Source organism: Ambystoma mexicanum, chromosome 7q, assembly GCF_040938575.1.
Source record: "Ambystoma mexicanum isolate Mex_15411 chromosome 7q, UKY_AmexF1_1, whole genome shotgun sequence".
In the NCBI taxonomy this organism is placed as follows: Eukaryota; Metazoa; Chordata; class Amphibia; order Caudata; family Ambystomatidae; genus Ambystoma; species Ambystoma mexicanum.
In genome coordinates, this window is record NC_090941.1 from 1091839387 (window position 1) to 1091854219 (window position 14833).

General features: G+C 45.6%; 1 protein-coding gene across 1 annotated transcript in view; it reads left to right on the forward strand.

The window, feature by feature from the left end:
- The window catches only part of LOC138528196 (vomeronasal type-2 receptor 26-like), a 294308-nt gene extending 281178 nt beyond the window's left edge, over positions 1-13130 (forward strand). Inside the window, exon 6 of the mRNA XM_069639649.1 lies at positions 12217-13130. Within this exon, the coding sequence (XP_069495750.1) occupies positions 12217-13130 (914 nt within the window). The remainder of the gene's footprint in view (positions 1-12216) is intronic.
- Positions 13131-14833: the final 1703 nt, after the last annotated feature.

A 14833-nucleotide genomic window follows, 5' to 3' on the forward strand; every position in this document is an offset into this window, starting at 1 on the left:
GGAGAGAGAGAGCCAAGACCATATGAGGGGTCTGTAGGTCTGTGAGGCAACGATAAAGAGGATGTTGCTGAGAGTCTGTCTGGATGAAGCACTAATGTAGGTATCAGTGATAGGGAGGCCTGGGTTGGAGACCAGGATGTCCCTCTTGAATTTCTTCCTTCCGGACTTAGTGAGAGGGATAGGATAGGAGAGAGAGTAGCAGTTAGAGACGATAGGAGAAACAGAGAGCACCACAGGGGGAGCAAGGAGGAAAGTCGGAGGAGGGAGTGAGAGAGAGAATGGTGAGATGCGCATCCCAACACTGCACTGTGCGAGATACGCAGAAGGGGGAGGAGGGTCACACAGAAGGGAGCACACAGGAGGAGCAGACAGGTGAACACAGCAGTAGAAATATTACCCCCAGCAAGGAGGGGAACTAGAGAGTGGGGGGAGCCTAATGGGACACAGTTCACAGCACAACAGTAACCACAGATGAATGGGGACCAAGAGAGTGGGAGAGAGACTACTGGGACACAGTTCACAGCACAGCAGTAACCACAGATGAATGGGGACCTAGAGAGTGGGAGAGAGACTACTGGGACACAATTCACAGCACAACAGTAACCACAGATGAATGGGGACCAAGAGAGTGGGAGAGAAACTACTGGGACACAGTTCACAGCACAGCAGTAACCGCAGATGAATGGGGACCTAGAGAGTGGGAGAGAGACTACTGGGACACAATTCACAGCACAACAGTAACGACAGATGAATGGGGACCAAGAGAGTGGGAGAGAGACTACTGGGACACAGTTCACAGCACAGCAGTAACCACAGATAAATGGGGACCTAGAGAGTGGGAGAGAGACTAATGGGACACAGTTCACAGCACAACAGTAACCACAGATGGATGGGGACCAAGAGAGTGTTAGAGAGACTAATGGGACACAGTTCACAGCACAACAGTAACCACAGATGGATGGGGACCAAGAGAGTAGGAGAGAGACTAATGGGACACAGTTCACAGCACAACAGTAACCACAGATGGATGGGGACCAAGAGAGTGGGAAAGAGACTACTGGGACACAATTGACAGCACAACAGTAACCACAGATGAATGGGGACCAAGAGAGTGGGAGAGAGACTACTGGGACACAGTTCACAGCACAGCAGTAACCGCAGATGAATGGGGACCTAGAGAGTGGGAGAGAGACTAATGGGACACAGTTCACAGCACAGCAGTAACCACAGATGGATGGGGACCTAGAGAGCGGGAGAGAGCCTAATGGGACACAGTACACAGAGCAACAGTAACCGCAGATGAATGGGGTCCTAGAGAGCGCGAGAGAGCCTAATGGGACACAGTAAACAGAGCAACAGTAACCACAGATGAATGGGGTCCTAGAGAGCGGGAGAGAGCCTAATGGGACACAGTACACAGAGCAACAGTAACCACTGATGAATGGGGACCAAGAGAGTGGGAGAGAGACTACTGGGACACAGTTCACAGCACAGCAGTAACCACAGATAAATGGGCTCCTAGAGAGCGGGAGAGAGCCTAATGGGACACAGTACACAGAGCAACAGTAAGCGCAATAGAAGGGGACGTGAAGAAAGGACACAAAAATACAAAGTACGGCTAACCGCTAAGGGGGGAGCCTTGGGTTGTACAGAGACAGTGTATGTTATGTCATTATGTCAGACAGTTAGGTGGAAGTACACGCAAAGGCTGGGAAGTGTAATAGAGAGCAGTAGTGGCTGCCCCCACTTCCCGCACATATCTTACTTTTTTCAGTCGCTGCTGGTCGACAGCTTCACCACGTGCTTGCACTCTGCACTACTGCCCCTTCATCAATAAATACCAGCATCGCACAACACCAGGGCCTTGTTTTGCAAGGGCTTTTACCGCAGGGGGTCCGATGCTGGCTTCTTAAAGGTTTGGATGCATGGATGTACGTGCAATGTATTACGTATCAACGGGCAGTGTCTCCTGTGGACCTGCGTCACACAACACTGTGGCCTTGTCCTGCAAAGGCTTTGCTGTAGAGGGTCCGATCCTCAGTTCTTAAAGGTTTGGATGTATGGACGTACGCTCAACCTATTACATATCGATGGGCAGCATCTCCTGTGCATCTGCGTCGAACAACAATTGGTAGTCAAACAATTAGGAAGCCATGCCCAGTTATTCTGGGAGTCCAATCTTTTTAGCATTGTCACTTTCTCAAATTTCACCATACGCCTAACGTCCCGATTGCTGGACAATAGCTCCACATTAATATTTAACAGAGAGTCGTCTTCCTGATGATCGTTGCTAATCTCAGTAAAAGTAGCCACGGGAATCAGAGATCCAGTTTTCTGATCAGCAACTTGGAGGCCAGCTCCCTTTCTGGGCATAATCAATTCGTGATCAGTCAGATTCCTCTGTGAGATGGAGAGCAGAGGTGCAAGCGTGTGCTGTGGAATCTGCACACTGTGGAATTGAGATTCCTTGTCTCGCCACATCTGCATAAGAGGTCGAGGAGTTATTAAAAGAGCCCTGCCCGACACTAGTCTCACTGTCCGTGGCAAGTATTTGTGGTCTCTGTTGAGTTGAAGTTTGTTTTGTTTGTTTTATTTATTTATATAGCGCTCCAGACCCAGAGGTAAAAGGGCGCTTTAGGACATGGTTACAGGTACATTAGACACAGTTTACATAGTACATTAGATACAATTTACAGTTATAGATATGCATAATACAGTTTGCTCAATTAAAGAATGGGCTGTGACGTCGGGAGTGGGGAGAGAAGATGGTGAGTGCTAGTTTTTTCCAGTAACCATCTAATAACCTGTTTCCTGAAGGGTTGAAAGGATTTGATAGACTTGATGTTGAAAGGAAGGGTGTTCCAGAGTTGGGAGGCAAGGACCGTGAAACTGGATCCTCCAGCTCTTTTTTGGGTGAATCTGGGCACTGTTAGGCATAGTGTTTTAGTGGATCTGGTGATTCTGGTAGTAGATTTCAAGGTGAATTTGTTGGTGAGATAAGGTGGGGCTAGCTGGTTTAGGGCTTTATATGTGAGACAGATGGTTTTTAGGTCGATTTATTGTTGTATAGGGAGCCATTTGCATGATTTTCTGGCAGTAGAGATGTGCTCTCGCCTGGGGATGTTTAAGGCTGCTTGCAGCGCGTTGTTTTGGAGTATTTGTAATTTGTTGATTATGTATTGGTTAGCGCCTAGGTAGAGGCTATTACAGTAGTCCAGTTTGGACTGTATGAGTGCCCTGGCCAGCGTGAGGCAGCTGTTAGTGGATAAGAACGGTCTACACGCCCTGATCAGCTTACCCGTGTAGGCAGTAGCAGAGGCAGTCATATTAATTTGTTTAGTGAGATTGGTGTTGGCATCAAGATAGAAACCAAGAGTTTTCACACTTTTGACAATGGGGATAGTGTTATCATCGATGATGAAGCTATTGTAGCTGGGCTGAGTTTCAGCAAGTTATTGGGTGAGCCGACAAGGAGAAGTTCAGTTTTCTCGTCATTCAGGCACATGCCATGTGTGGCCATCCATGCCTGAATGATGGAGAAGATTTTGTTAATCCGGATGGAGTGGGTGTTATAGTTGCCTGAGAGTGTGAGGAGTATCTGGGTGTCATCTGCGTAGTTGGTTTAGGTGACACCCAGATGGTCCAGTTTGTCAAAGAGGGGCTTTGTAAATATATTATACAAAGTAGGCGAGACACATGAGCCTTGTGGGACACCACAGGTGATAGGGATGGGGTCTGCTGCGGCTGAAAGTGAGAAAACCCTCATGGTTCTATTAGCCAGGAAGGATTGTATCATATGACAGCAGAGGAGGAGAAGTGAGCAGCAGAAGATAGGTGGTTGCAGAGGATTTTGTGATCGACCAGGTCGAAGGCCGCTGAGGGGTCTAAGAGGAGTAGGATGGTGGTGTTACCTTTGTCTTTGATTTCATCAATCTTGCTAGTGGGCAATACGGACCCGGGCATGTTCTTTCCAAGCTCTCTGAAGCTCTGCAGCTTGACTTTTCCTTACTTGTAAGTATAGGTGCTCACACCTGAGCAGCTTCACTCCAACATAAGCTTCGTAGATCCTACGACCCTTCTCGTTTTTAGCCTACCCTTGGTACAGTCATTTGATTGTGCCTCATTGGCTAGCTCTTCTGTTAGATACACATTGTGCGGGACTTTGCAGCAATTCTTTGACTGTTGATTTGGCTTTTTTGCATGAAATGGCGACTGTTCGCAGGAGATATTAGGTTTGGGGCTGACTCTCATATTCCGTGAAGTAACGCTGGGTTCTTCCTTCTCCTTGGCCATAGGGCTGAGTAACACCCTTCGCGTCACTGCGAGCTCGCTGAAGAGCTAGCTCAGCGGTAGTAGCTCCCTGTATCCGATTCTCTTTTTCCCCCTGAAGGAGAGATTCAATGTGTGAAAGCGCAGATTTCATTTCGGTCAACTGTTTTACCTACTCCAGATATTGCTGGTTGAGAGGGGGACTCAGCCCATTTCCCCCATATTTAATTTGAGTACACTTAACTGCAAGGAATGGGCTTCTAATTCTGCTCAGTATGTTAAGGGCAAAAACAGCTCATGCCTCTGAGGGTAGGGTGAACATTGCCCTGGGGCTCCGCATCATTAGTAGTATATTCTGCCAAGCAGAGATGGCATATTTATCTGAGCTGTTAGTATTACTGGCCGAGGCACCACATGTTCTTACATAAACCCTCCGAATACACTGTGAGCGGTTTAAATTCAGCAGGCCCTTATCCCTGATGTCATCATCGTGACCTGCTTCAAAGCAGGCTGCCCTCTCTATCCCTGTGCGTCTACCAGTGCTTGCACCGAGACGTGGGAAGGAATCTTGCGTGGAATTGTGCTTTTTGAAAGAGGCAGCCGGCAAAACAGGCTTATCACAGTTCCTTAAGTTTATCAGAATTATTCCACAAACTCTCCGTCCCCTCGCCTTATCGCAGGGGCGCCATTTCACCAAAATGCCAGGGGTAGCGGAAGTGACATCACACGGCCCTTGACCCCTGATGACATCACAGGAGCTGATGTCATTTGGCCCCACCCCGAGGTGATATTGAGGGAAGCGATGGAGCACAAACTTTCACCCGTTGACAAAATAGGAAGTGGCATCACATAGCATTGTAGACTACAACAATATGGTTACGATATCACTATAATGTGATGTACATTTCACAGAAGAATGGATTGCCATATGTATCGTTAAGATCAGTGTGTATAGGCCCATATTACCAAATTACTATGAATGCAAGCAGACGTCCATGGCCAAATGATAATGATGTGTTATTGTATAGCACTTACGCTTAAGCGCTTTATAAAGAAAAAAGATACACCCAATATCACCCAACCTGTGTTGGTACTCATTTATAGACCTCAGAAGGATTAAAGGCTGAGTTGAGGTGTTTAAGAACAGACTAAATCAGTGACTCACCCCCTGAAGTGTGCCTGAAATAAACCTTTAATGAGTCTAGCAATTATTGTATAGAAAGACACATGATTTGGTATTCCTATTCTTTATTATTTAGGGTCAGTGCTGAAAGTGTTAGACTTGTGGCACTCCTGTTCTTATTTTTCTTCTTTGTTTTAAGGGGCCTGAACAAAAAAGCCAGCCACTCCAGAAGTAGAAGTAAAGAGCCAAATGGTGCTGGCCACAGTCCAGGAGCTTCCATTACAAAAAACAAAAAAACTAAAAAAAATGTTTACATTTTTTTTAGAGTTCGCAAGGGAGACCTCAGAGGTCGCAGTTGCAACCTCTGGCGACCCTTAAATGACGTCCCTGCCTTATCGGCTTTATAATGAATATTTCCGTGTACCAGCGACCTAGCGTCGGTGAGTGGCAGAGTGGTGTGTGAGAGCGGCGGCGCCACCTCTTCAAGATGTGGGGAAATGCGAAGAAAGTCACAAGCTGTGATGCGCATCATATACACATCAACTATATATAAAAGAAATATACATACAATATCACCCAACATGTGTTATCAACCTCAGCAGAATGAAAGGCTGAGTTCACCTTGCCGGGAGTTGAACCTGCAACCTGCAGCTCACACACACATTGCAGCAGCGAGGACTCAACCCACTGAGCTATCTTACCACTACAGATATCAGAAAAACAGCCCCTCTAAAAAGAAAGAGCCACATGCTGCTGGCCACAGCCCATGAGCCTTAATAGAAAAAAAAGTAAACATTTTTAGGGGTAGCAAGGGAGACCTCAGGGGTCGCAGGTGCGACCCTTGACAGCCCCTAAATGACGTCCATGTGTTGGCCATTACTGTAACTGGCTCAATCATGCACTGTGCCCAGTCACTGTTATTCTGGGATAAAGTCTTCAAAGAAGTGAGCTGAGTAGTTAGCATTCGTACGCCCTCACCAGAGTCTAATATATACATTGTAGTAGCTGAAGCAATCAGAACATTGTGTTCCCCACGAGATGTCCCCGCTTGATCCTGGTGATAACTACCTCCTGGGGAAACTGTTTCTGATATTGGTTCTGTGGCTGACTTGCTACGGAAGATATACATGTCTGACAGATTATATTAGAAAGCAGATACATATGGGGAAAACTAATCACAGAAGGACCGCGATCTTCTGATCCGTCCTGTGACTTGCAGGTCACCTGGCCAGGTGTGTGCACAGGTGCGAGGCCGCTGCTTATGAGTCCACAGGTGCAGCTGGGCGTGGCTGACGCATGAGTGAAGCATTTCACAATCCAAGGTCCAAAATGTAATGCTGTAATGCTGCCAAAGTGCTGTGTAGGGATTGGTTACAAAAATGAAGGTGCAGCAAGGACCCACACAGCTAACACATGAAATATAAAACCAATGAAGTCCCTGACCATGTTCTTAGAAGCTAACAAATGCAAGGTCACAGTTTGGTGGAAATGAGGCAATAGGCAGAAACGTGTATATGCCAAAGTCTCTCAGACAGCACGCACACACTGCCCCTGTAGGAAAATATTCACTTAGGAGGCAAGCAAAAGCTTTAGATAGGTGCAAGAACCTTTCATCAAGAACATACACAGATGTTTAACATAAGGTTGTAGAATCTAAGGAATGTATATTAAGTAATGTACGAACATAACGCATGGAGTTTCCTGGCACTTATTTAAGCGCATCTGCATTTAGATATACATACCATGCACACCCACCTTTTCACTGAATACACAATTTAGTTGTGTACATGTCTCAGAGCAAGAAGTCAAGCAGCATGCCCCATGAAGTCATGTAGGCATAGCATGAGAAGGGAAATGTGTTTCAAGCAAGAAGTTGCAACATTGATTGCCAGTTCAGCAGTCACAAGGTTGAGAACGGTAAGTTGGTGCCAGCCTTTTAGGTCTCATGAGAAAGGATGCAAAGTATTCTTTTTTGTTGCCAGACTGTTCACACCTCACAATTCTATTGGTCACCAATGACTGAAGAGGCCCGCCCCAGGATAACCAGCGCGGCGACACCAATCAGTAGTTTAGTTGTATATGAAACATTTTAACATATCAACTGTCAAATTAAATTTGTGTGAAACTAGGTGGTCCCACCATGAGATAATCGCCATGAGGTAGTCATTAGAAAGATCACGAGGGATAGGATAGGATAGGTTCGGATAGGAAAGGCCAATAGGGCTAGGCACTGTATAGAATCACCCATATAGAGCAACAAAGCTGCAATCAGCGAATATGACTTTGAATGTATTCTGACATTTATTTTTTAAATGTCACTAATTTCTCATTATAAATTCAGCCATTTGGTGATGTTACTTCAAATGATTTGTGGATTGATAGCAAAGTGGGTGGAATGTGCAAAAGTAGGCAGTGCCACTGTTTTGGTCTTTTTCTACTCACTCAGTGTGTCGGTGGGATCATATATATGGCCTAGACATGCTGATCACAAATACACTAGAATAAAATACTCAACATCTACCTTACTAATAGCGCTTCTACAGGGGTCTGGAACTAAAAAATAACCTGCATTCCCATGAACAGAACATTGTAATTTACTCCAAATCCTGGGTCCCAGGAATGAAAGCCTTATCTCCTATGGCCTGGCAGAGGTGTATGGCTGAATAGTATGCGATCATCTCTAGGGAATTACTCTGGGATGCTATCCTGAAGGTGGGCAGGTGTAGCCACCTGGATTCATTTGAAAAGGATGCACAGTTTTTGTAGCTATATTCTCTACTTTACCGGAAGCCACACTTGGTTCCTCTGAGCAGCGTGGGCAGGATCACTTTTCCTGCATCCAGAAACCAATCAGTTTTGAGCAATCTGGAGTCTGCTAACAGGTTTCATTGGAATACCGCCCAGGCGTGCATTGCAATAGTCCAAGCGACTAGTCATTGAGTCTTCTACTACAACTTTACGTCTGATATTAAACGAGTGTCCGTTACAAATTGCATGGACCTTTAGACACTATGTAGTCTTAGCATTTAACCTGAGACAATAACTTGACAAGTTGTCCAGAAATCAGGGGGAGTCTGTGAAAATAGATTACTTCTTCGTGTCAGCAGGACCTCCTCCATCTTCCCCTGGATAAGATGAAGGCAGCTAGAATTCATCCAGGCTGTCATTTAGGCTTCATACAAGCATGGACAGGTGCCGGTTAGTAGCAGCTGCTGCGATTAGTTAGTATCTTCCAGGTTTACAGTTTCAGAATTGAAAATGTAGTTATTAAAAGTAGTGGAACTGTTAACAGCAAAACATAAAACTAATGGAACTGCGCAGCCGACCGTTCCTACACACTTCAATCACTGATTGTAACTAATTTTCTCGCAATTATCATCAATACATTATATAACAGAGCATGGCCAAGGGGTAGCATAGGCAAGACAGTCTGTATGTGCGTGCTCCCCTGCCACTTATACATTGCAGAAAGTGTGCAGGTGGTTACACAGCCCTTTCTGTGATGCTTACTGTGCATTTCTGGTCATTAGCACGTGTTGTCCCCTCATTTGTATATGAACATTCCCCTTGGAATGAGAAGATCTATTTAGTGTCTTACCTGCTGTCATTTCTACTGCAGTTGGTTGTAGGAAGAGGTGTTCTCAGGGCATTTTTCAGATAAGGCGACTTTCCGAGAGCTACTTGAGAGATGCAGTTACTGATTCCTTGACTATGCATGATCTGAATTTACTGTGTGAATTCACCATATCCTTCCAAATGGCTCCTAAGTGACGTCAGTGCACCTTGCGCCTGCCATTTTGGGAGGGATCCTACGCACTCACCTTCATGGATTACCTACCGGCTCCTCCACACATTTTGGTTGGCTCCTCGCATACTGTCATGGGGCGACTAGAAAAGAGGCTATTTTGTGTTACACAACGGTGTGTTAGTTAGCTATGTTTCTGCCCCTTCTGCCCCACGTCAAAAAATAGAATCAAAAACGGGTGCATATGATCAAACAGAAGGTTTATTTTTAGTTTGGATCAAAAGCTCTCTGAGGTCCTTAGGTACAATCCCAGGTTGCGTGAGGTTCTGTCTAAAGTTGTGTAAACCAACATTAACACAATGGTGGCACACGCTAATGCCGCACCCCGATACGGGCTTTGTCAAGGCGTAGCTGTGTGTATATGCAACAATAGAAACAAAATCCTTGTTCAAAATCACAGGTAATCGAGACAGTGACACTGTGCATAACATTTCGTTAGTTATCTCAATATCCTTATATAGTTAATACACACTATTCAGATGTTAGCAACCCTGGATAAACAGAATTATTTAGCACTTAGTAAACAGTCTCTTGCATTAGAAATATGCATCAGTATCCCACTGTTGTTAGATTCTTGCATTAAGAGCTGGTTATTCCTTACAAACAAACACACATGTTCTACATGTACATGGGGCTACTGGCCATCTTATAAGTGCTCCTGTGGCAGTAAAAGTAGAGGAGGAAAGAAGAAAAGAATGAAGAGGAGTGTAAGGGAGTATTCAGTTATATTCGCTGTTTGGGGACAACGGGAGTATTAGTGAAGACCAAGCAATTATCCCACCGATCAAGTCTTGCATGTTGTTGGTATCCGAAGTGGTCGGTCTTGTTAGACCTTCCCCCTTTTCCAGTATGGAATGAGTACCACTCATCCCTCCCATAAGCCACCACATCAGCGCCTCCCTGATTTCCCATTCATGAAGCCTGCTCGCTTCCCGGGGTGCTACACACTCCTGCAGATATAGAAATCGGCTCACTTTTCAGCTTTTTGTGGGCCTCTTCATTGGTCTGTCTCTGGGTTTTGGTGTGGCCATCGGGGCTTGGAAACCTCTCATCGTCTATCCCGCTAGCTTGGTGGATCTTTGCTGCTTCAAGAAATGTGGGTTTCTTCCCATCTTGTTTTTTTTTTAATTAAAACCCCGTTTTTTTACTTTCCATTTCCTTCATGTGAAGGTGGCCTGAAACTCAATGGGAGCTGTCCCCTCGGACAGCTCTATTTATCCCTTTCCTCTATCTCTATTTAGGCACATAACCAAAACTGACATTTTGGTATACACGGTTTCTCCATGTACCAGATTCTATGAAGCAACATGTTCTTGTCACCTCTGGCTTCTTAGTATTCCCAGGGGTTGGCCCCCAACATTGATCACCTCTGGTTTTTGTGCCAATCTTTTGGCTTACCCAACTGTTGCTTGTCATCTTTTTTCTGGTGTGGTCCACCTGGCATACCCACCTCATGCCTCTTCAGCTTCTTTTCCTCACAACCTGGTAACCAATAAGCATGCTGTGTTGTGCATCAGTTTCACCATTAGCCTCTATGTTCTTGATTCGATGTTCAGTAATTGTTCCACACTATCAGCCTGTGTTTCACTTCACCAAATCTTCAGGGCCAGGTGTTGTGGGTTCAGTTTGTCCCATTGTTCAGGGATTGTTGCGCCCTCCCTTGGAGAATGAATAACAAGGGTAATGGAGTAATGGACTGCAGGTGGGCCCTGCATTTGTTTGACATATTTCAACAGGGACAGGCTTCATTTTAAGGTCCAATGTCATTTAATGGACAGGTGCCATTTTTAGGTCAGGCACCATTCCAACTCTCTTCACAGGCCCGATTCTGCTGTTTCCCTTGGGGTCCACTGCATCCTTGCTGGGATTGATTTGCCCAGGGAGTCAAGGAACCCGATGATCACTATTTGACTCTAGTTTGAAAATTTCTGCAATGGTTTCACTGTTTTCAGGTGAGTGCTTGATGTGTAGTGATGTCAAATTGCATGTAAGGCTTCTGGCATGTTTAGAACTTTGGGAAAGTCAGTGTTGCATGGACTGTGGTCTAGTTTCCTGTCCCTTTCCCCTCTCTAAGATTTCTAAGTGAAGAAGCTTGGTTTTCCCCAGTGTTTATAGTTCCCCCAAACTTTTAAAGAATTCCCTCGAATTCTCATATCAAAGGTATCCTGAATTTCCTTTTGGTCTCTCCCCGAATAGGGTGGTCGTGCCACAAGCGTCCCCTTTTCTCCTGCCCCTATTAAGAACATTCAGGATTTCTGTGCTTTGTTCCAGTACAGGCCAACAGTACTAGGATGAGAGTCCAACTGCCCTGACTTGTTTTAGCTGGGCTTGGGCGTCGGAGTTGGAAGGTATTAATCATGGCAGCTCTGTGTCCCTCATTCCACGGTGCAGATACCCAGGCACTTTATTTGGACTTCCTGTTATAATATCTCTTTCTTCCTTCTTGCCTTTATCACTGGGTTCTATGGGGTTGTGGTATGTGACGGCGAAATCCTCCTAACCATACGGCTCCCTTCTTTGATATTGGTTGTGGGGTCTAGTGGGGTGCTGGGGAACCGGCTGTATCCTAGCTCCAGGGGTCATATCACATACCGGGTTGTGTCCCAAATATCCAAGAATGTCTTGGCCCTCACCAATGGCCACTCCCAATGTTATTTTGCCACAGAGTTTAAAACATTTGTAAGGATTGACAGGTGAAATGTGCTACATATAATTCAAGGTAATGTCAATTTATGTTCAAATAATGCTCCAGTTCTTAAGAAATGTGTCATACCTATGTCAAAACTATGGGAACATATAGACTCCATATTACGTTGAAATATTCTACTGGTTAATGACCATCTTAAAACAGTCTGGTGAACTGGTAATTCAACATTGTCTAAAGGAGCTCCTGGAAGCAATCCCTTACTTAACCTCCATGGGAAGTTAGGCATGCAGGATTCACTGGTAAAATAAAACATTGTTGGTGCATCATTTATCAGCATTTCAGAGAATGATTAATTCTCCTTGTGTTTTGTAGATACAGTCAAGTGCGTGCAATGCCCCAAAGACCAATGGCCCAACGAAAGACAGGATGAATGCATCGAAAAAATGATTGAGTTTCTCTCGTATGAAGAGCCGCTGGGACTAATCCTGACCTTCTCTGCTACGCTCTTTATCATCCTAGCTGCTGCTATCCTTTTGGTATTCATCCAGTACCGAAACACTGCCATTGTCAAAGCCAACAACCGCGGGCTAAGCTATCTTCTCCTCCTATCCCTCATGCTCTGCTTCCTCTGCTCCTTTATTTTCATTGGCCGTCCCGAGACGCTCACCTGCATGCTACGACAGCCTGTTTTTGGGATTGTTTTTTCACTCAGTGTATCATCTGTTCTGGCAAAAACTGTAATTGTCGTTGTTGCCTTCAGGGCAACACATCCCGGCAGCTCTGCAAGGGAGTGGTTGGCATTCAAAATACCATGCTGCATTGTTTGCTTCTGCTGCTTGGTGCAAGTCCTTATTTCTGTTGTTTGGCTAGTGAAGTCTCCTCCATTTCCAGAACTAAACATGAAAACGTACAGTGAAAAGATCATCTTCGAGTGCAATGAAGGAGAAGGCATCTTTTTCTACTGCATGATGGGATACATGGGCCTCCTGGCCACTGTCAGCTTTATCGTGGCCTTTCTCTCCAGGAATCTCCCTGGAAGCTTCAACGAGGCCAAGCTAATCACCTTCAGCATGCTGATGTTTGTCAGTGTCTGGATCTCCTTCATCCCAGCGTACCTGAGCACACGCGGGAAGTACATGGTGGCCGTGGAGGTGTTTGCCATCCTCTGCTCCAGTGCCGGGCTGCTCGGCTGCATATTCCTTCCCAAGTGTTATATCATTCTGATCAGACCAAACAAAAACCGAAGAGGACATCTTAAACAGGAAGCACATTTTACAACCTCATGAAGTAACCGAAGTAAATACAGGTTGAGGTTTAGGTGTCTTCCTAATAGCTGAGTGGTATGGAATGCACATGACAATTTAGTGCACTTTTAAAATTAGCTACATGAGACAAAATCCTGGTCTGGACAAAAGTACACAGGAGAGCAACGGCTTGAGTGCACTATGCACAATCATGTACCATGATGCGGCTCAGTGGTTTTTCAGGCATAGAGATAAAACAGTTGAATATACATTATAGGCAGAAAGGTAAACTGTGAACATAAGTAAATGGGTGAAGGAATATGGGAAACAGATGGAAAAACAATTAATGTAAGTATCCTTTAAAATGTTCTTAGTGAAGGCAGCAAACAGATACCTAACAAGCCTTGATATCGCAAGGTAAGGCCAGGGCTCTAGGCTACCTAGTGTGCCCGAGAGAGGGTCACTTAGTCTAACAATTCCCCACCTGTGCCTCTTTTAGAAATCTTAGCCGAGCCCAGCAGGTCTTCTTGGTGCTTTTCCTTGCACTAGAAGTATAATTTTCAGTCCAGGTTTCTTGATGTATTGAGCGGCTATCAGTTACTACTTCCTATGAGGATATCGCTGGCGGGGCACCTCAGGTGTAACAGGTCTCTGGGGATCAGTTGGCAGTCAGGAGTGTGAAGCAGCATCTGGCCCCGTCAGGTGTACAAATGTGGCTTAATCTTTCAAAAGAGGCTCACATTCTTCTTGATAACATTTCAACCAACTGCAGTGTCAGTGGTTATCCTCTTGATCTGTAAAAGATGCTGGCAGCACAGTATGGGAACGGTGCCCAAGCAGGGGCCTTCTTCTGCTCTTCTCAAGGCAAACAGAACTAAACGAGTAAAGTAGATCAAAACAGTGAAGTGGATAAGATGAATAAATCATAGGGAAAAGTAAGGAGATCTCAGCTGCTGAAATGGACATAATGCATGAGGAGGGAACAAAGTGAATGGCGTGGACAAAATAGTTAGAATGGATGAAGCGTGGTGAACAGATGAATGCACTGCGTGGAAGAGTGCATGAGTGGAAGAACAGATGACTAGATAGATCAAATGAATATGTAGATCGGATGAGTGTACAGAATAGATGAACATGCTAAGCGGATGAGTGTGTAGAGTGGTTGTGTGTGTAGAGCAGATGAACTTGTAGAGCTGATGAGTGCGTAAATACAGAGAAGCGAATAGAACGCAGGAGTGCATAGAACTGATGACTATACAGAACGGACGAACGTATAGACCGGACGAACGTATAGACCGGACAAACGTATAGACCGGATGAGCGTGTAGAGCGGATGAACGTGCAGAGCGGATGAATGTAGGGAGCGGACGAGTGTGCAGAGCGGATGAACGTGCAGAGCGGATGAACGTAGGGAGCGGACGAGTGTGCAGAGCGGATGAGTGTGCGGAGCAGATGAGTGTGCGGAGCAGATGAGTGTGTAGAGCAGAGGAGTGTGTGGAATGGAAGAGTGTGTGGAGCGGATGAGTGTGTGGAGCGGAAGAGTGTGTGGAGCGGAGGAGTGTGTAGAGCGGAGGAGTGTGTGGAGCGGAGGAGTATGTGGAATGGATGAGTATGTGGAGCGGATGAGTGTGTGGAGCGGATGAGTGTGGAGTGAATGAGTGTGTGGAAACAATGAGTGTGTGGAGCGGATGAGTGTGTAGAGCGGATGAGTGTGTGGAGTGGATGAGTGTGGAACGGATGAGTGT